The 22,487-nt window shown below is 50.0% G+C and overlaps 1 protein-coding gene across 2 annotated transcripts in view; it reads left to right on the plus strand.

Annotated features, from left to right (window-relative positions):
- PSD2 (pleckstrin and Sec7 domain containing 2) overlaps positions 1–4,989 on the plus strand; it is a 171,226-nt gene extending 166,237 nt beyond the window's left edge. For both annotated transcript variants that reach the window (XM_034779779.1, XM_034779780.1), the window contains exons 14-15: positions 1,475–1,618; positions 4,489–4,989. In XM_034779779.1, coding sequence (XP_034635670.1) covers positions 1,475–1,618; positions 4,489–4,695 — 351 coding nt within the window. In that variant the 3' untranslated portion in view covers positions 4,696–4,989. The remainder of the gene's footprint in view (positions 1–1,474; positions 1,619–4,488) is intronic.
- Positions 4,990–22,487: the final 17,498 nt, after the last annotated feature.

The raw sequence follows: 22,487 nt of genomic DNA on the forward strand, positions 1-22,487 counted from the left end.
CCTGCAATAGGAGAGACCCAGCTTCAAGTCCCTCAGCTGTCTGATCTGGAGCAGGGACCTGAACCACGTCCCAGCTGGCTCCCTTACCATTGGGCTATGGTGCCAGAGTCTCTGCTGTCCTAATGAATATTTATTAGCTATACAAAGTGGAACAGGTCCCAGAGGAGAGACAGCAAGAGATGGGGCTGACTCTAGCCAGTGGCTAGAACGTAGGAGATGCAGGTTCAAGTCCCTGCTTGGGAGCAGACAGAACAGGCCCTTCATCGTGGGTTGCCCAGCTCCCTGAGGAGTGTCAGAACCAGCTGGCCATTCTGGGACCTCTCTCGTGTCTTTACGTGAAAAATTGGTTCAGGTGCAGAACAAAAGCAAAATGCCAAAGTTTTCCATTCCTTTGTGAACCTGAACTGGTGTTCCAGCTAGCCCTAGCCGAGAGTGACACAGACCCTTTTAGCAGCCTGGTCCTGTCTGCAGCCACCACTCCCCCTCCATTGCCATCATCCACCTTTCTGCTCTGTGAAACCATCCCTGGGGTTCCTGGGCCTTTGCTCCTGGTACGGTGCCAATCAAAGTAACTAAACTCTCGCAGACTTTTCGAGTGATCTTCCTCCCTGAACTGAATCCAGCACATTACTGCTGCCTGCATCCTGTTCAGCGCTGCAAGCGCTAGCCCACAAAGGAGCTCGGGGCGGCTCCGAGCTCCCATCTCATCAGCGATTAGAGCCCCAGGGAGAAAGTGGAGCAGTTGATCTGGGTAAACTGGTGCAGTGGTCTGGCAATGACAGGAGGCAGTGCTGCTGGAAAATGCTCAGCTACTCCCGGGGCAGGTATCTGCTCTCTGAAATGGGCTTTTATAAGAGGCAGATATCATGTAGCTGGTACTGCTCTACAGAGAATACCAAGCACACTGTAGCATTGTATAGGGCTCTCCAGTGAGCAGCAAATACAACACAAACACACCTCAGCAGCAGGAGAGAGAGCAATAACCTGGCTCTCTACAGGACTGAGCCCCAGGGAGGGGGATTCCACCTTTAGCCAATGGGATACCATGTCACAAGGGCAGATATCCTGCAGGTCAGAGGGGAATGCCTAGTTCTGCTGAAGGAGCAAGACACTGAGGCAGCTCCTCGATGGATGCCGGGAGCCTAAATCACATTGAGGAGCTAGACCTCAGTTCAGGAAATGCAGCCAGCTCTGGGTGGGTGTTAAATGACATGGCCCCGTTCATATTTGCATTACAGAGGTACAGTAATGATTGATGGGTTTTGATCCTCCTCAGGGGCCCATATTTTGGCTGCTACTTCTCAGGTGAGTTTGGGAATTGAATGCATTCATTTGGCTCCAGCACAGAGCACAAGCCCAGCTCCAGCTGGATGTTGCACGTCCTTGAAAAGAAGAATCCCACGTCTGCAATCTGGCATTGCCCTTGTTTTTGCATATTAGTACATCTGAACAGTTGACTTGCTTCTCTCCACAGGAGGAACAGCTGAGGTCCCATGAAAGTAAGATGAGGCAGATTGCAGACGAATTAACAGAGCATAAATTACATCCTGTAGAGAAAAGCCTCAAGTCAAAAGAGGCTGAAGAATATAGGCTGAAAGAGCATTACTTAATATTCGAGGTAAAGGAGCTTTCATCTTTCTTGTGATAAATGAGTCCTTGGACAAATCTGATGGGAGTTGATAAGCCTGGAATAGCTACTGTGCGTGCGTGTGTGTGTGTGTCTGTGTGCGTGTGCATGTCTGTGTGTGTGTGTGTGTGTGTGTGAGAGGAGGGGACTATGTGTGTGTCTGTGTGTGTATGCATTTGTATGGGTGTGTGTCTGTGTGTCTGTGTATGTGTGCATTTGTATGGGTGTGTGTCTGTGTGCATGTGTGTCTGTGTATGTGAGTCTGTGTGTGTGGGTCTGTGTGCGTGATGTAGGGTGTGCGTGGGTCTCTGTGTGTGTGCATGTCTGTGTCTGTGCGCATGTGTGTGTGTGTGTATGTGTATGCGCGTGCAGCGAGGCCCGTGGAGTCGGGCAGGGCAGTATGTACTGATGGCAATGTTCTTTTTTGTGCACTGAAATTTAAATAAAATGATTTTCTGTATTAATTTCCAAAACAGACAACAAAGAGAGAAATCAAATCCCAGCCTACTGTCCTGGCCCCTGAACTGTCCCTCTGTCCTGCAGAAAGGAGGTGGTCAGACCCTCTGTCTGGACCAGAGTGGCGGCTAAGGTTGGCTTTAAGAGACCTGTACACTCCCCCAGTCCTGGGTCTAACTGGTCTCACTTACACTAACTGCCAGCAGTTCCAGGGGACCAGTCGGAAAACCATGGTCACACCCCACTCCAGCAGCCAGACACCCTACATCTGACAGGAGGAGTGGCATAAAAGCTGCTCCAAGGATTCTAGGCTACCTACAAATTCTGCAACCTTGGAAGAGCCCACAGAGGGCCAGAGCTTCTAGCTTTGCTGGGTGTGAACCAAGGTTATCCAGGAAGCCAGTGTCAGAACCAGGACCAGAACCCAGGTCCCTGAGCCCTGCGTACAATCTACTTGACCCACAATCGCAAACAGAATGTCAGTTGGCTCAGTGGAAAAGGACACACTTCCTTGTTGGCAAAAAATGGCTTAAACCAGTGGCTTTCAACCTTTCCAGATGTTTGTACCCCTTTCGGGAGTCTGATTTCTCTTGCGTATCCCCAAGTTTCACCTCACTGAAAAACTACTTGCTTACAAAATCAGACTTAAAAATACAAAAATGTCACAGCTCACTATTACTGAAACATTGCTGGCTTTCTCATTTACCATTGAAATATAAATATTGTACTTACATTTCAGTGTATAGTATATAGAGCAGTATGAACAAGTCATTGTCTGCATCTGAAGAAGTGGGTTTTTTACCCACAAAAGCTTACAAAATCTGTTAGTCTTTAAGGTGCCACCGGACTCCTCATTATTTTTGTGGATACAGACTAGCACAGCTACCCCTCTGATAATTGTCTGCATGAAATTTTAGTTTGTACTGACTTCACTAGTGCTTTTTTATGTAGCTTGTTGTAAAATGAGACAAATATCTAGATGAGTTGATGTACCCTCTAGAAGACCTCTTCATATCCCATGGTTGAGAATCACTGACTTACACCTCTCACCTACGCTGATGGGTTCTGAAATACAGGGTTCTCTAAGAAAAAGTACCTGGGCATAGGTCCATTAGGAAAATCCTGATGGATGGAGCCACGTGGGGCAGTAGCTAAAGATGCCCAAAGTGGGCTTGGGGTAGAAAATACTGAGCACTTGAGAGTCACATTAAGGTGAAGAATGGCCCATCTTCATCTGAACTTCACCCATATGCAGAGAGCCAGTGCTATGTATCAGTTAACTCATGAAACAAGGGAATGTCACCCTGGGAGCATGGTGCTCCAGTCTGGGCAGCTCACAGAGGTTATGAAGGTCCAGCAAAGGCAGTGAAGATGGTCCAAGGTGCAGCAGGACTTACATGTTAGGAGGGACCACAAAAAACTGACCTAATCTAGCCTTGAAATTAAATACAAAGTGCAAAAGGAAAATGGAGCATTTAAGGGTAATCATGAACCAGTTAATGGCACACAGCTAAATCTAAAATCATATTTGGGGTCAGGAAGGAATTTTCCTCCAGGGTAGATTGGCAGAGGCCCTGGAGGTTTTTCGCCTTCCTCCGCAGCATGGGGCGGGGGTCGCTAGCTGGAGGATTCTCTGCTACTTGAAGTCTTTAAACCACAGGATTTGGGGACTTCAACGGCAGAGTCAAGGGAAAGGGGTTGGGACAGCTTTTGTGGCCTGCATCATGTGGGAGGTCAGACTAGATGATCATACTGGTTCCTTCTGACCTTAAAGTCTACGAGTCTATGAGTCTATATTAGAACTAATACTTCCTCCTACAGATTGTAGTTACCGTCACAAGAAATCAGAGAGTCGAACACTATTATGGTTACTGGTTAATTTTTCACCAGTGTTGGTGTATTTACATATGGGTAAAAAAATAATAATAATGGAGATATCCTATCTCCTAGAACTGGAAGGGACCTTGAAAGGTCATCAAGTCCAGCCCCATGCCTTCGCTAGCAGGACCAAGTACTGATTTTGCCCCAGACCCCTAAGTGGTCCTTTTAAGGATTGAACTCACAACCCTGGGTTTAGCAGACCAATGCTCAAACCACTGAGCTATCCTTCCCCCCCATAGGTAAAGGCTTATTGCACAGTGGGCATAGAATAAACATATTGCTATTAGCAACAATCCCACTCTTTGCTTTGATTCTCACCACGCTTATATACCACAAGGTTGAGTCAATCCATGTCTGACTGAACCCTGCCTGAAAGCAAAAAGGTTCTCCCGGTGCATTGTTGTATGCAGGTGATAGATGATTGCCCCAGCTCATTCTTGGATACCTTCAGCATTCTCAGCACATCTTTGCCCCACTCCTTCCCTATTACCCAGCTGTTTGTCTTGTTCTGTTTCCCTCTGCAGAAGAGCCGCTACGAGACATACATTAACCTGCTGTGCGTGAAGATAAAAGTTGGGACAGATGATCTGGAGAAAATCGAAGCCAGCCTTTTCATGGTGGAAGCTGATGATATCTCCTTGCGGAAGACACATTCAAGCCCTTCCCTGAGCCAAGGACACTTGTCTGTACACAGCAAGGTGGAAAAGGACGTTATAGAGCAGAACACTTAACAGGTAACGCTAGTGCAGGCGAAATCAATCAGTGAGGCTTAGTACTCCTTGACTAGATCGATGAGCACAATTATACCTAGGAAACCATATGAACAAAACCGGTAGATGTACAAGACGTGGATTCTGATCCAGCGAAAGAAATCAAAGAAGCTTTACACTTTCCTAATTTTTCCCCAGTGCCCTGAGATTTCAGTGTCATTGACTCTCTACTTTCTCTTCACATCTGTACCCCCTTCAGTATTTCATTTACTACTGCTCCCTGTGTGCATACAATAAAGGGACACATTCTTTGTACAAGGGCTGGGCTGCTCATTCTCCAGCAGCTCTCCCTTGCATCACTGGAGTTTCCGGACTCCTGCAGTTTCTGGCAATATGGAGACATGACAAGTTCTCGGAGTCTAGAATCTGTTCCTTTTTAACAACCAGCAGCAGGTCTGCAGCACCAGCAGCACTTACAACAAAACAGCAGGAAGAAACACAACATCGAGGAGCAAAATTCTCCATATTGCAATAATACAGGTTTGGCGGGATATTTACTGAGAATCAAAAAGTGTTATTACCATGTGCGTGCAAAAAGTGATCTGTGCGTGGCAATAGTGGTATCTCGGGCACTATTGCTTGGTTTTTATACATATAAATATATATAAATAAATATATATAAGGAAACTTTTAAATGGTTTTGAAACTGGATGTCAAGGTCCAACACTGCGAAGGCAAGATGACTGAGAAGCATTGTCAGGAAGGCGATTCGAAAATACAGGGGGCTTCATAATGTAGCAGAATGTTTTTAAAAATGCAGTCGCCTCTGTTTCTTTTTTGTTTTGCAATGAAATCCCATATGGCTTTGCTGTGACACATTGCTCTACTGTTGACGCTTATTAAACTAAATAGCTGAACCACTGCTTCTTTTGTGTCCATAACTTCGGCCGCTTTGGATGGAGGCCCCATCTGAGCAGCAGTCCTGCAGATACAAGCTTCGCTACGTGACTGGGGCAGGTGGGAAACCTAACCCCTGTCCATTTGTATTGTACTTAAATCCATTTTGCTGAGCATACTATACTCTTTCAACGGGATATTGTGTTTCTGTTTCATTCTGTTGTCTGTGGTCCAATTATTTGCTGTTGTAATAGAAATGATTCCACTGCATTTCAAAGGCCCATGGCACTTTATTTATTTATTTTCATTTCGTTTTCTAGGCATGTTCACAGTAACCAAGTTCCAGTTTTAAAGGATCTTGTAGCTTCTAATTACAGTAATTTACAGTTTATATTTTTGCAGCTTTTTTTTAAGGAAAAAAAGAGATTTGTTTGGACTCTTGTCAAATTTTGAGAGTTTATAGACTATTGGGTTTCCATAATGTTTCTTACCACTTTAAAAGCCTCCGCCCAATTTTACCTCTTCTTTTACCTCACCTCTTCTTTTGATCTCTTTGTTTCTTTGTACAGTTTGATAGTTTCTTTGAAAGGATGCACTAAGAATCATGTCAAATAAAGAAATAACAATAAAGCTGAATCTGTTGAGAAAGAGAATTGGTCTGAAGTAACGTTCTCACTGAGGCTCATACTGTGTAATGATTTCCAGTGTCTTCCTGGGTACCGAATCCTTGGATTTCGATATAATTACATGGTCACACGCAGATTTTCTGCCTAGGTGTTTCCTCCTGGGTGAACAATAGGATCTCTAGCCTATCTCCTGAACAGGATGTCCCATCAGTGCTAAGGGTGTGGGGAGGAAGAGTGTCATTTAATATGATCAAACTATGTTTAAGTCACTTAGCAAGTCTCAGTTCCCTCTGCACACATGTAGATATGTCTAAGGGACAGAGAGACATGAACAGCTGCATTTTCAGTGGATTCAGAACTGGCCGCATGTTTGATGGGAGTTCTGTGGCTCCAGCCCATGCCTCTCCCTGTGAGAATCAAGTGGCTGCATTATTATTATTTATTATTGGTGCCTAGAGATCATAACCAAGATCAGGGCCATGAGTGGCCCAAGCTATTTAGCCAGCCAGGGTGGAAAATGTTTTCAGCACCCCCCAAAAACCAAACCAATCAGTGAAGCAAAACCAGAGTGGAGGGGAAAAAACCCCAAACCCTGGAAGAAGGCACCCAGGGTGCCTGCCCTGCTCACCCTGCCCTAGAACTGGCCTGTTTTACGGCTGCTGTGTGCTAGGCACCATACAATCACATAGGGAGCGACAGCCCTTGCACTGAAGAGCCTGTGTCTAAAAAGACAGGACAGTTTCAGGATGTGTCATCACCCTCATTTTACGGATGGAGGCACAGAGAGATTGCCTGATCTGTCCAGTGTCATGGGAAATCTGTGGGGATCCAGGAACTGAAGCCAGATCTCCTGAGTGCCAGTGCAATGCCTCTCATGAGTGGTATCCTGTGCATCTCCCAGCAGGAGGCATGTGGCTGCATCCCATGAATGGCCTAGTAAGAGTCACACATAGTAGCTAAATCACATGCATTTCCAGGGAGTCGTGTGCCATAGCTAAATTCTGTGCATTGGCCAGTCGGAAGCTGGTGCAAAAGCCCTTGCAACAGTGAAGATACAGGGGTGATGGGTCCATACAATCTGCTCAGCTGCCCTTACCTTTTTGTGGGGGAAGCGATGGGTGAACTTTTGCTGATGAAACCAAAAACCATCACAGAATAAAACAGCCCTGCAGGCTGCCTGCAGTGCCCTGGAATCTCACCGCTTTTCAAGTGCTCTCAACACCGGGCAGGAGCCCAGAAGTGCTCTAGCTGGTGATGGGCAAACATACTCCACCTCAATTCATCTCCATCCTTGTCCCAGTGACCTATAAGGAGGGAGCCGTCACAAGGCAAATGTTGCTGTCTAGCTAGCTGAGGGCCCTCACATCTGGCTCAGGTGTCCGCTCATTCTACAAGACATAGCAAAGTTTATAAGAACTGTGAAGGGAGCTCAGCTGAGTAGGAAGAAGCTGATGGCTTAATGCATCCTCAACCTGGGAGTGATGACAGGTGTGAACAGGTTTCTTGGGCAGGAGGTGATAATCACCCTCTCTTACCCTTCCATTGGAAAAAAATGTTTCTAGCCCCTATGCTTGTGGCGATAACCTTGAAAGTGTGAATTAAGCATAGACCAATGCAGCACTGCCTGCCTGGCTGCAGACAGCCTGAAACAACAGCTCAGGAGTCCTCATCATGCGGGTTGTGGTTCTCAGTGGGGTGACAAGCAGGTGTCAGGGGGTCATGACTGTCCCGCTGCAATTATGTCTCCCCCTAGTGACTGGCCCCAGGGAGGATAAAAACCTGCTTGTTTCTGATAACTACCAGAGTTAATCCTTTAGTTGGAGCACTTGAGGCTGGTGCTGCAGGTCCTGGGTTCGTGCCCCACTGGAGAGTTTATATATATACACACATATGCACACAACCATGGTTTAGTTTCTAGCCTGCCTGCAGGTGGCCCCAAGTGACATTTGGAGATGTTGCTGCCTGCCTCAGAATGTCTGTATCTCATAAACGCTGTTGTTTCGGCATGACCCTTGTCATCCTCCCCTATTCCTGTATGCTATCGCCTGGAGGCATTAACCCTCCCACACACACACACACCCTGTATCTCTGTCTCCTATCTGCCCTGGCTGGGCCCTTACTGGTCCTGGGCATATTCCTACAAGATGCTCGTCAGTTACAGTGTTTTTCCTGGGTTGTTGCTTTGACTCTGCACACCTTCCCAGGGCCTCTGGAGTTGAACCTGCTCGTTTCTCTCTCTCTCTCTCTCTCTCTCCTCATCCCATTTGTTGTTTTTTTTTTTTCTTTCTCTTGGCCTTGCTTAGGCTTCCCGGATAATGCAACCCCTGTTCTCTGATCCTGTTCCCAACAAGCATTCCTAGGCACCCACTTTGCCAGGCTCTGAACTGCTTCCTTCTCCAACTCCTTTCTTCTGCTTCTCCCCCCACCCCAGGATAAATGGGCGCGTGCTCTGCCTCAGCTGCAGGGCCCTGGAATGCAGGCTGCCTTTCCGAGGGCTGCTGTTCCCAGACTCGCTGGCACCAAGGAACCTCCATCTCCCTACACACCCATGCTCTCACACACACCAGCCCTGGCTTTCCAAGGCAGCCTGGCCAAGTGAGCAAGCCAATTCTCTTTGCAATGAACACCAGGCCATGCCTTTCAGTAACTCAGTATGAGCTGTCACGGTGCTGTGCTGCTGGAATGCCAGCACTTCTAAGTGCAGCTCTCTGCCTTGCTCATGTGCTGAATCATGTGCGACCTGCTGCCTCACTTCAGCGCTCCCACCAGCCCCTGCGTCTCTGCTGCACCTTGACGGTGCCTCCTGTGCAGAGCTGTCCCTGGCACAGCAGGACTTTTCACTGATCCCATCTCACTAGCACTTTCCCACAAGTCTCCTTCTGCCTCCAAAACTGTAGAGAGCCCGGTGTGGCTGGTCAATAGGGCTGATGAACATACGCCAACTTCCCCTCTGCCCGGTGGGTGCTTGACCCCCACGCTGGCTCTGCCCCTGCCCCTGCCCCACCTCTTCCTGCCCCTGCACTGCCCTCACCTCACCCCCATTCCTCTCCTTCCCCAAAGTCCCCACCCCACCCTGCCTTTTCCCACCCTAGCCCCGCCCCTTTCCACCCCCATTCCGCTCCCTTCCCCTAAGTCCCTGCCCCTGCCCTGCCTCTTATCCGCTTCCTCCCTCTCCCTCCCAGAAAGTCCTAAGTGCTGCCAAACAGCTGTTAGGCAGCGGGGGGGGAGGGGAGAGAAGCGCTGGAAGAGAGGGGGAGGTGCAGGGACGCAGCGTGCTGGGGGGGAGAAGGAGGCGAGTGGGGGGGAGCTTGGCTGCCGGTGGGTGTGGAGCACCTGCTAATTTTTCCCCATAAGTGCTCCAGTCCCGGGTACCTGGCATTGGCCAGTGTCGGTGGACAGGACACTGGGCTAGATGGACCTTTGGTCTGACCTACTGTGGCTGTTCTTATGTTCTTCTGTTATGCCCCCTGCTCCTTGCCAACGTGCAGTGGTGTAAAGCCAGCACTAGCTGCTGCCGTCCTGGACCCGCTGGGGAGCAGGGAGAAGATTTGTCCGTTCCCAGTATGGCCGTTCTTATGTTCTAATGAATGGAACAGCACAATTTTCTGGCGATCCATCCCTAGTCGTCTAATCACAGTTTCTGGCAGGCCATGATTTAGGGACACCCGGAGCATGGGGTTGCATCCCTGACCACCTTGCGTCCCTGGCCACCTATCCTCCATGAACTTACCTATTTCTTTTTTGAACCCCAGTTATACTTTTGGCCTTCACAACATTCTTTGGCAATGAGTTCCACAGGATGACTGTGCGGTGTGTGAAGAAATACTTCCTTATGTTTGTTTTAATTTCACTGGGTGCTCCTGCTTTGTGCTTTATGCGAAGGGGTAAATAACAGAGCGCTAGGTACTTTGGTTTCGTGCCAGCTGGAGAATGCTCTACCCAAGGCTTATCAAGCTGGAGTACCATCCCCTTTGTGCTGCCAGACAGCTGGGAGGGATTAGGCCCAAGGGCCCAGCCCAAAGCATCAACCTTTTTAGGAGAAAGTGATTTAGGCCAAGATTTTCCAGAGTAACTAATGAATTTGGCTTCTGCAATTTTGGGGGTGTCCAACTTGGGACACCTCAAAGGGGCCTGATGGGCAGAGAGCGCTGAGCAGCTGCCCTCTCAAAACCAGGCCACTTTAAGATGCCTCAAGCCAAGCACCCAAATTGACTTTGGAGACTTTAGCCCATAGAGGAGAAGAAGGGGACAGGGCTGTTCATGGTTGTTTGCAGCATATAGCCATCCTAGCTGGTCAGGTCTGTAATGGGGAGATCTATAGGAAGAAAGTAGAACCCCTGTGAATTGCTATTACAACCAGATATGGGGGGCCAGCAAAAAGCCTCATGGGAGGGGAGCTCTGGAGAGCAATATCTAGGAGAGAGAAGCCTTGAGTGGGGAGGGTGAAGAGGAGGGGAGGGATCACTGGCTCTGAAATGACTGGAAAAGAGCGCTAGTGTCCAGGAGAGAGATGGGTCCTGTGGAGAGTACCATCACAACATGAGTCTGGTGAGGAACCATATCACAGATCCCCTGTTCAAGATGGCAAAGAAATCAGGAAACCCCCTAGCCTATACCCATCCTGCCCAGGGCAGTCCTCCCCTGGTGGCAGGCAAGCAGGGGGATAGCTGCAGGTCTCTCTTAGTGCCCCCATCCATTTTTGTACAGGACAGGGTCTCTTGCGCTGTGTGCCATCAGGGAGGCAGCGCAGGGCAGAGTGCAGAGGGGGCATCGTGACTATGGCTCTGGCTCTGTATTCTTGCCGGAAAGTTAAAGAAGTATGGGCTGGATGAATGGACTGTAAGGTGGATAGAAAGCTGGTTAGATCGTCGGGCTCAACGGGTAGTGATCAATGGCTCCATGTCTAGTTGGCAGCTGGTATCAAGCGGAGTGCCCCAAGGGTCGGGCCTGGAGCCGGTTTTGTTCAATATCTTCATTAATGATCTGGAGGATGGTGTGGACTGCAGCATCAGCAAGTTTGCAGATGACGCTAAACTGGGAGGAGTGGTAGATACACTGGAGGGTAGGGATAGGATACAGAAGGACCTAGACAAATTAGAGGATTGGGCCAAAAGAAATCTGATGAGGTTCAACAAGGACAAGTGCAGCGTCCTGCACTTAGGATGGAAGAATCCCATGCACTGCTACAGACTAGGGACCGAATGGCTAGGCAGCAGTTCTACAGAAAAGGACCTACGGGTTACAGTGGACGAGAAGCTTGATATGAGGTGACAGTGTGCCCTTGTTGCCAAGAAGGCTAACGGCATTTTGGGCTGTATAAGTAGGGGAATTGTCAGCGGATCGAGTGACGTGATCATTCCCCTCTATTCAACATTGGTGAGGCCTCATCTGGAGTACTGTGTCCAGTTTTGGGCCTCACACTACAAGAAGGATGTGGAAAAATTGGAAAGAGTCCAGCGGAGGGTGACAAAAATTATTAGGGGGCTGGAGCACATGACTTATGAGGAGAGGCTGAGGGAACTGGGATTGTTTAGTCTGCAGAAGAGAAGAATGAGGGGGGATTAGATAGCTGTTTTCAACTACCTGAAAAGGGGTTCCAAAGAGGATGGATCTAGACTGTTCTCAGTAGTGGCAGATGACAGAACAAGGAGTAACGGTCTCAAGTTGCAGTGGGGGAGGTCTAGGCTGGATATTAGGAAAAACTTTTTCACTAGAAGGGTGGTGAAGCACTGGAATGGGTTATCTAGGGAGGTGGTGGAATCTCCTTCCTTAGAGGTTTTTAAGGCCCAGCTTGACAAAGCCCTGGCTGGGATGATTTAGTTGGGGATTGATCCTGCTTTGAGCAGGGGGTTGGACTAGATGACCTCCTGAGGTCCCTTCCAACCCTGATATTCTATGATTCTGCAAGCTGATCAGCTCCATCAGCACCCGCTGACTGGGGTAAGATCTGAGGGCGCTCAGCAGCAGGGCCACCCAGAGGATTCAGGGGGCCTGGGGCAAAGCAGGGGAGCTGCGGAGCTTGTACTCACCCAGCGGCGGTCCGGGTCTTCGGCAGCATTTCGGTGGTGGGGGGCCCTTCAGTCGCTCCGTGTCTTCAGCAGCACTGAAGAGGCCCCCGCCGCCGAAGACCCGGACCGCCGCCGGGCCAGGGCTCACGGGGCCCCTGCAGGGTCCGGGGCCTGGGGCAAATTGCCCCACTTGCCCCCCTTCTGGGTGGCCCTGCTCAACAGCTCCTTCCAGACCCAGGCCCTAAGAGTGAGACATGGCACAATTTGAATGGTGTATTTGCTGAATGAAATGATGCCCTTTCATTAACCCAGTCGTCCCCAACCTGTGGAGCACACCCCTAGGGGGGCATGGAGGAACATTCAGGGGGGCACATTGGGGCCTGAGCCAGGCCCCGCCCCCGGGGGCAGGGAGGGAGTGCCACCCATCCCCGCTCCAGCCTCAGCTCTGCTCCAGCCCCATCCCCAGCCATGGACCCAGCTCCTGGCCCCACCCTCAGCCTCGGCCCCCAATCATGGCCCGGCCATGGCTCCACTTCCAGCCTCAGCCCCCAGTTGTAGGGTTACCATTCGTCCGGATTTACCCGGACATGTCCTCCTTTTCGTGCTAAAAATAGCGTCCGGGGGGAATTTGTAAAGCACTCACAATGTCCGGGATTTCCTCCCTCCCCCGGCAGAGCAGAGCGAGCGGCTGGGAGAGCTGCAGAAAAGTCCCGGGCTGTAGAGGAGCCGGATCCGCCCTGCATTCTGAGCAAGCAGCTCTCCCCTGCAACCCGGTCCGGCAGCACTGTGCAGGGCCAGGGACCGGGTTTTGTTGTGCTGGGGAGCGCAGCCACGTGTCCGGCTCGGCTGACACAGAGCCCAACACCCTGTTCTGAGCAGCAGGGTAAGGGGGGGCAGGAGAAGGGACAGGGAGGTTCTGGAGGGGGCAGTCAAGAAACGGGGGGGGGGGCTTTTTGGGGGGAGGGGAGAAAGTTTTGGGCAGTCAGGATACAGTCCTGGGGGCAGTTGGGGGGGGGTCTTAGGAGGGGGCAGTTAGGGGACAAGGAACAGGGAGTCTTAGGTAGGGGGTGGGGTTCTGGAGGGCAGTTAGGAGCAGGGGTCCCAGGAGGGGGCAGTCAGGGGACAAGGAGCGGAGGGGGGGGCTGGGAGTTCTGGGGGGGAGCTGTCAGGGGGCAGGAGTGGGGAGAGGGATCAGAGCAGTCAGGGGACAGGGAGCAGAGGAGTTTAGATGGGTTGGGAGTTCTGGGGGGGGGCTGTCAGGGGGCAGGAGTGCGGAGAGGGATCGGAGCAGTCAGGGGACAGGGAGCAGAGGGGTTTAGATGGGTTGGGAGTTCTGGGGGGGGGCTGTCAGGGGGGGGGGAGTGGTTGGATGGGGCGTGGGAGTCCCAGGGTCTGTCTGGGGGTGGGGGTGTGGATAAGGGTTGGGGCAGTCAGGGGACAAGAGGCAGGGAGGCTTAGATAGGGAGTGGAGTCCTGGGGGGCAGTTAGGGGCAGGGGTCCCAGGAGGGGGCAGTCAGGGGACAAGGAACGGGGGGAGGGTTGGGGGTTCTGGGGGGGGCGGGAAGTGGGAGGGGCAGGGGTGGGGCTAGGGCGGGGCTCCTCCCGTCCTCTTTTTTGCTTGCTGAAATATGGTAACCCTACCCAGTTGCAGCTTGGTTCCCAGACCCAGACCTCCCAACTGCAGCCCCAGCTTCGGCCCCCTTCCCTTGGCCACGTCCCTCTCCACCCCGGGAGCCGCTTCCCTGCTCCCAGGTCCAGCTCCTGGGAGTGGGGGGCGCAGACAGGGGTAAGGGGGGGCCGTGACCCTGAAAAGTTTGGGGACCAGTGCACTATCAAAATGGCCAGCCGGCCTGAACATTCACCCAGAGAATACACTTCCGAGGCCCCATCCAGGTGAGGCTAAGAAACTGAGCCATGTAAACATACAAAGCAAATTGAGTGCAGGAGGATGACTGGGCCTGTGGTCATGTTGGCTTTGGGGCTGGAGGTTAGGGCAGGGGAATACATTTATATTTTGTTTTAAATAATAGCAAACTTCAAGCAAGATTGGTCGTCTCTCATCCATTTCTGTCTCCCATACCAGGTTAGCAAGGAAGAGAGCTTTGTGGAGGATATTCAGACTGAGGTCCCACACATGTCCGGAGCAAAGCTGGGGAAAGCTGAAGGCTCACACCAGTCTGATAAAAATGGTTTCAGATATTTATGGACAAATTATAGCAATACACATGGCTGGAGAGGAGGGATCTAAAAATAAATCGGACTTGAGAGAGTGCCTTTGTTTGGAGAGTGGGATGCAGTTGGAGAATTGACTGGTATAATTAGCTCCAGATATAGAATGCAATTATTTTATATGAGCTAGCTGTAGATTACACAGCTGAGAAATTATAGAGATGTACCTCTGCAAAATTCCTTCTGTGGGCAACAGGTGCAAAACTGAGGTGGGAAAGCACCCCGGTGCATCTCATGTGAAAGAGTAAGAAAATCAGGAGGTGTTAAATGTATCCAATATTCCGGACCAAACAAACACAGAGTCATTGTGGAAAACTTGTTCATTAGGTCTTACAAAAAACTCATCCACAAATCTAGTGCAATAACCAGGAGTGACCAGATAGGGAAGAAAGATTATTAACAACAAAAAAACCAGAAATCAACTGCAGAATCCTGAGGAATACTCCATAGTCAAAGTTAAAGACGATTAGACAAACTCATGGTACTCCACTTCAATCTCCCTGGCCACTCGATTACAGACCTAAAAGTCACAATATTACAACAAAAAAGCTTCAAAAACAGACTCCAACGAGAGATGCTGAATTGGAATTAATTTGCAAATTGGACACCATTAAATTAGGCTTGAATAAAGACTGGGAGTGAATGGGCCATTACACAAAGTAAAACTATTTCCCCATGCTTATTTCCCTCCACCCCACCCCCCAGTTCCTCATATCTCCTTGTCAATTGCTGGAAATGGGCCATTTTCATTACCACTTCTTTTTCTCTCCTACTGATAAAAGCTCACCTTAACTGATCACTCTCCTTATAGTGTGTATGGTAATACCCATTGTTTCATGTTCTCTGTGTATATATATATCTTCCTACTGTATTTTCCACTACATGCATCCGATTAAGTGGGCTGTAGCCCACGAAAGCTTATGCTCAGATAAATTTGTTAGTCTCTAAGGTGCCACAAGTACTCCTGTTCTTTTTGCAGATACAGACTAACACGGCTGCTACTCTGAAACCTGTCATGGTACTCTGATTCCCTGTGAGTGGGAAGGAATGAGAGCATACACCGACCTGCTGGGAGAAGATGGACTAGAAGGCACAAAAGCAGACTGTGCTCATTTAAGTCTACACATGAAATGCTACAGTGATACTGCATCTAACATCACCGTAGGTAACCCACCTCCCCAAGAGGCAGTAGCTAGGTCTACCGAGAGGCGGTAGCTAGGTTGACAGGAGAATTCTTCCATTGACCTGGCAGTGTCTACACCAGGATTAGGTTGGTATAGCTACGTCTCTGAGGGGGGTGGATTTTTCACACTGCTGAGAGATGTAGCTATGTTGATGTAGCTCCTGGTGTAGAGCAGCCCTAGGTTTGACTCTCATTTACATCTCTAAACCCCTAAAGTGAGTGTCCATTAAGGCCACTTTACACTGCCATCAGGGTTGACAACCCTCCAGGATTGTCCTGGAGTCTCCAGGAATTAAAGATTATGCTGTGATAAAACCTCCAGGAATAGGTCCAATCAAAATTGGCAACCCTAACTGCCAGAGTGATGTAAAGAGGCGTTAAGGCAAATGACAGTGAGGCCCATTGCATTGTTTTCCATCTACAAACCAAGGCAGGGAAGGGTTCACTGGAAGGGGACAGAGTTAGGGCTTGGCCACCCAGTGGGGTGATACACAGGACAGCTCCAACCCTGTGATTTCTTAAATGCACTCATGTGTTGTGCATTAATAGGTCCGTATGGACCCTGCTGGTGCACACTAAAGGTTCCCTAGGCTGTGTTAATCCAGTGTTGTAGTACTACATTAAAGCACACTAGGGAGACTAGTTTTCACTAGCAGAGTCTACTTGGACCAATTAATGCACAGCATGGTGCACTTTAGAAATCACCCTGCCTCCTCCCTGAAGTGCACATCCCCTGGAAAAGTTAAAAGGAAAAGGCCTGCAAGTCAAAGCTTCCAACACCACCTATAAATGTGGCCTCGCCGTATGACTGGCCTACAGCAGTTATTATTTCTCTAGAGAAACAATATAGTGCAACTGAAAAGTATTGTACATGCTCATAGAGCAATCCGGGATGTTTTACCACTATAAGATGCTCAACCTAACAAGCCAAGGTTGATTTCATAGCTGATTTCGTCAAAGTGAAGGCACTTTCACAGAGACCGCAGTTGTGATCAACCGCTCACGATGAGGAGCCAGCGCATAACGAGCACGTGGGAGATCAAGTGCAGCTTCTGTTTTTCTCTAAGGGCCTGGTCTTCTTCACCTGAGCATCGTTCCATTCAGTGGGACAGTGCATGGAGGCAGGAGGTCTGTGTGAGGGGATCCGGAGACAGGGTTGGAGCCTACATTAAGGGCTGGTCTACACTAGGGGAGGGGATCAATCTAAGATACACAACTTCAGCTACGAGAATAGCGTAGCTGAAGTCGACGTATCTTAGATCGATTTACCTCGCATCCTCATGGCGCAGGATCAACAGCCGTGGCTCTCCTGTCGACTCCGCTTCCGCCTCTCGCTCTGGTGGAGTTCCGGAGTCGACGGGGAGCGCATTCGGGGATCGATTTATCCCATCAATTCTGGAACTCCACCAGAGCGAGAGGCGGAAGCGAAGTCGACGGGGTAGCTGCAGCCATCGATCCTGCACTGTGAGGACGCGAGGTAAATCGATCTAAGATACGTCGACTTCAGCTACGCTATTCTCGTAGGAGAAGTTGTGTATCTTACATCGACACCTCCCCCCTCTCCTCCCCCCCCACCAGTGTAGACCAGCTCTAAGAGAAGAGCAGGAGGAGACGATGACACAGGGATGCAGAAGGGGTTGGGGATGAAGACAGTAAGACACTCAGCCAAGAGACTGCACTAATGCGTATCTTGAGTCACCCGCACACGTGACTGCAGTTAAGAAAATCCTCCTTGAGGAAATGGAGAAGGTCACCATCTCTTGTCACGGCAGCCACCACATTGTAGCGACTTGCAGCCTCTTCTAATCTGGACGCAAGTAAAACAAGAGGTCCGTGGTGAAAGGCAATATTTTCCTAGTCTAAAAGTGAAACTGCAGACAAGCCATTTTAACAGCATTGAGAAAAAGTGGCCTATGGGTTAGGGTTCTTACCTAGGAATTCAGGGAGCTGGGTTGAACTTTCTGTGTGCTATGTACCCTCTTTATGACTTTGGCAATTCAGTGAGTTTCCCACTGTCCTGATTCCCTATCTGTAAAATGGAGATAACAACAGGGCCCTACCTCACCAGGGTGTTGGGAAGATAACTACATCAAAGACTGTGAAGTGCTCCAATAGAACAGTAATGGGGGCTGGTAAATACCCTGTATTTAGGGAGGCAGCTATCTTGCAATTAACAAAGGCAAGTTTATCACTGGTAATATTGAACTCAATTCAGTATTGCAAACCAGATTGCCCAAAAACCTTGGCAACATCTGGATCACAGCTGCCACTGAGATGATTTTTTTAGCACTGAGACTTCACCACTGCATAGCTCTCAGTGAGTACATTCCAGCCCTAGTATATTCACGTTTGACAAGGCACTGGATTTGCGTCAACGCTCGAGAAGTTGGAATCATTATAGTCTCATATACTGTTGTCCTGTACATGGAACCTTATAAATAAGTGACCATACTGAAAGGCTAGGAGAACAATGCCGCCTTTATGTTAGCAAATACCATGTATTTCTAAAAGGCTTTGCACTTATGCTAAAGTTGTGTAGATCATGAACCACATTCCCAGCATCCTTTGTGCTTATGCTAAAAGAAATTGTATTAGTAGATGAACTGTGTATGAACTCTGTTCTTGGATATGCGTAGGTGTCACAGGGTACACTCACCTCTAGGGTGCCTCATGCTGGATGCTCTGGGAATTAGCTCTCTTCAGGTCCAACACGCCTCCTGCTGCTCATCCACATGCCCTGCTGCCTCTCTCTCTGCGACTCAGGGTACTCTCTTGTCATTACTTGCTCTTTCTTTGTGGCTTGGCCCTCCGGCCAGGTCACTATCATCTGCCCCTTCTGGGCACCAGAGTCCCACTGTTCAATCTGTGCCACTTCCCCAGTGACTGGTAGGGGAACCTGGGGAACCCTGTACTCCAGGTTCCAGCCCAGGGACCCCACAACCAGCAGCTAAGGTCTGCAGTCCCAAACCTTGCTACCATTTCCTGGGCTGCTCCTACTTCACCTCCATCAGGCTCTTTCTCCAGCCTCCTCTGGGTTTGTCCTTCCCTGAGGGCCAGGGCCAGCACTCCAGGGCTTCTAATCTCCCCCTAGTTTCCTCCTTTTTCTCTCTAAGACTAGACAGTGACCACAGGCAGGAGTGGTGGAAGCTCCCTAAAAGTGGGGGGCCACCGGTGCCTAAACCGTGGCCCCACCCCCAATGCCGTCCTTTCCCCCTGAGGCCCTGCCCTCACACCCCACTTCCCCTGAGGTTCTGCTACAGCACAGCCTCTTCCCCCCAAAACCCCGCCTCCACTCACTCCTTTCTGCCCCCTCCCCTGCATCGCTCTCCCTTACTTCCTGTAAAAAGTGATGGGACCATGTCCCCTTGGCCCTCCCTGTTCCAGCGCCCCTGACCACAGGCCTCCACATTGTAGCCTCCTTTAGCTGCCAGCTTCTTGGCTTTATCATAAACAGAGGCACCAACTTCCCCAGTTCCCAGGGGTCCTCGACCACTGCTTTGCCCCAGGCCCCGCACCCACTCCACCCCTTTCCCCAACCCTCCACCCCTGCCCCGCCTCTTCCCACCCCACACTCAGCCCCTGCCCTGTCCCCACTCCACCCTTTCCCCCAAGTGCTCCCCCTCCCCCCTCGTCCGCAGGCAGCCTTGCCGAGCAGCTCCTTCCACTCCCTCCCAGTGCCTGCTGAACGCCGCTGAACAGCTGATCGCAGTGGGTGGGAGGCACTGGGAGGGAGTGAAAGGAACTGCTCAGCGGAGCTGGGGGGGAGGAATTGATCTGCAGGGCTGCTGGTGGGTGCTGAGCACACACTATTTTTTAACCGTTGGTGCTCTCTCCTAGTTTAGCTAGCCTAATTCCCCTCAGGTGTGGCCCTTCTCAGTCTCATTAACCCATTCAAGGCTGGTATGGCGTGAACACCCCATCACAGTAGGAATTGCCTAGGGTAAGATGTAGCTCTTGTTAGGGCCTGTCAAATTGCACCAGGTGCTGGTCCAGAGCTCTAAGGATGGTTGGTCTGATGTCTTTGTGCCTTGAAAAATATATTCCAAAGATAAGAAACTGATAAGAAGAGGTGTGTAAGTCTTGGGTAATGCGTGAATACTTCTGTATGTTGTAAACAACTTGGGTGTTGTTGTAGGCATGTTGGTCCCAGGATTTTAGAGAGACAAGGCGGAGGAGGTGACTGGACCAACTGCTGCTGGTGAAAGAGACACGATTTCAGAAGACGAGGAGCACTGTGGAGCTCGAAAGCTTGTCTCTCTCACAGAGGTGAAAGTAAGCCGGTCCGGTCCGGTCCGGCATACCGGCAAGAGTCAGTATGCCGTGCTGGACTGGACCGGCTTCCGCGGCATTGATTTAAAGGGCCCAGGGCTCCAGCTGCTGCGGGGAGCCCCGGGCCGTTTAAAGCGCCACCGGAGCTCCAGCAGCTGGGCTCGGGCCGGGATTTAAAGGGCCCGGTTCTCATGCCGCTGCGGGGAGCCCCACACCCTTTAAATCTCCGCCGGAGCTCCGGCAGCCAGGCTCCCGCGGTGATTTAAAGGGCCCAGAGCTCTGCAGCGGCCAGAGCCCCGGGCCTTTTAATCTGCCCCGAGCCCTGGGGCTCCCAGCCACCTCTGCAGCTGGTAGCTCTGGGGTGATTTAAAGGCCCTAAGGCTCCCAGCCACAGCCAGAGCCCCAGGGCCTTTAAATCTTGACAGGCCCCGCCTCTTTCTGTTGAGGCCCCACCTCTTCCGGTTGAGGCCACGCCCCTGCTCAGGACTCCGGCATACCGGTAAGTCCTTTAAGTTACTTTCACCCCTGCTCTCTCACCAACAGAAGTTGGTCCAATAAAAGATATCACTTCCCCTATCTTGTCCCCATAATGGCTTAGAGACTCTGCTTCCCAGATCAGATTGGTAAAGAATTAACCCTTTCCCTTCCATGTTGTGCTGCTTTGTCTTTGACTAATCAAACTGATTGAGTCTTGTTTATTAGATGTCTCATCAATACATTAAATCAAACACTAACACTGTGCATGTGTACACATGCATCTGCCAGACTTCTTCCCGTGTATGCACAGGGGCTTGCACCAACTAGGGGTGAACACACCTATGCAGATGCATAATCTGGCACATGCACACATTCAGGGTGTGCCCATTTACTCCCTAAGATAGCACTGTATATTTTGGTAAGAATTAGGTATCTTGGGCCCAATTCACTCATACAGCTGAGCTGCACAGGGTGCCCAGCAGTAAACTACCTTTACATTCCCCTGATCCTGGACACAGCTCAGCACTTGGCCTATGCTAAAGCAGCCCAAATGCTACTCTAATTTACACACAGCTGCCCGTAATCTCCAGGTACTGTTCTGGGGAAGGTAAAAGGTGGTCCCAGCCTTTTCTCTTTCTCCCCAAAACACACCATCCGCGGGGAACTGAGATGGGACTGGTGCAGGCTGGATCCGGCAGCTTTACACCAGCTGTTGCATGGCCAGCGTGGCTCAGAATAGCTGGGATTCTGATTTCTCACCATTGTATTTTGTAGAAATGTAGCACAAATTTCCAAAATGAAAATAAAACCATCTCTGCAAAGAGGCAGAATTAGAATGGCTGCTCTGTCTCTGAATTGCCACTGCATGCCAAGCAGGTCCCGTTGCTAACTAATTGACCTGTAATAGTTCTGTCACAGAGCCAGGAAGGCTTCCCCCACACAAGTTACACAGCCTGATTCGCTTCTCACTTTCACAGGAATAAACCAGGAGGGAGGCCAATGAAGGCAGAGCAGTTACACTAGGGTCAAACCAGCAGTTCCCCTGCAGGTGACCCTGGGGGGGGGGTCACACACCAATCTACACCTGCCGAGGGTCTGGCAATGCAAAAATCAGTAGAAATAAGCCCATAATAGCCAGGATGGATGAACTGAATGATTAAAACATTACAGATTGTAATGTAACATTAGTTCTAGGCACTAGATCTCATTCAGGCTCAATGTCTAAAAGGTGTTGGAAGTTTATAGCCTTGACTATTTCTGAGTTAGGAGCAGACATAAACAGGTTAGAAAGATGGTGTTTTCTTTCACTCGTTGAAAGCAGTTCTGTGTGCTGCCACTTAAAAAGCTCAAATTATCGGCTAAAAGATTTTCTCAGGCTGATGCCAGGCCAAAAATAGAGCGACATGCAAAATTGTGGCCTTACAGGGGACGTACCAGGCCCTTGAACTGTGAGGTCCCTAGCCAAGTGGGGGAGACTGGTGTCACGGTTAGCACAAGAACCTTGTGAATTGTGGATTCAATGCCCTGCCTTGTCCCAGACTTCCTGTGTGACCTCGTCCACATCCTCCTGCGTGTCACTTAGAGGCAGATTCTCAAAGGTATGTGGGTGCCTAACCCTCATTGATTTAAACACTTGTGGGTTTGGGGAAACTACACATTTTTAGCAAATGGCTTTTCAAAGAAAGCTGGTCATGGGAAAGTACAGATTTTCCCCCCTGAAATTTCCTGTAAATAAAAAACCAAAACACTTGGTATCAAGGCCAGATCTCTGATTACCCCTGAAAGAAGGGTCAGGTTGTATTTGCCTTTGAAAATGATGGCTTGGGCCCATCTAATTCTTTAAGCCCTACCTTTCAAGTCTCTGCTAATTTGTGGTGCCACAGCCCCTGGGTGTCCACCTTGAGCCTGACTTGCAGAGGTGCTGAGCATCCCAGCTCCTAGTGAAGGCAAAGGGAGCGTCAGGTGCTCAGTGACTTTTAAAAACAGGTCCTAGGTGTTTCAAGTTGGGCACCCAAAATAGGTGGCCCCCTTGTGAACTGCCAGCCTTCTGGTTTTGGGTCCCCTCCAGCTGTCACATCGTTCTTTTGTTAGCATTATTTCACTGGGGTTTGTTTCTGTAGCTGT

The sequence above is a fragment of the Trachemys scripta genome, chromosome 8, assembly GCF_013100865.1.
Source record: "Trachemys scripta elegans isolate TJP31775 chromosome 8, CAS_Tse_1.0, whole genome shotgun sequence".
Lineage (NCBI taxonomy): Eukaryota > Metazoa > Chordata > Testudines > Emydidae > Trachemys > Trachemys scripta.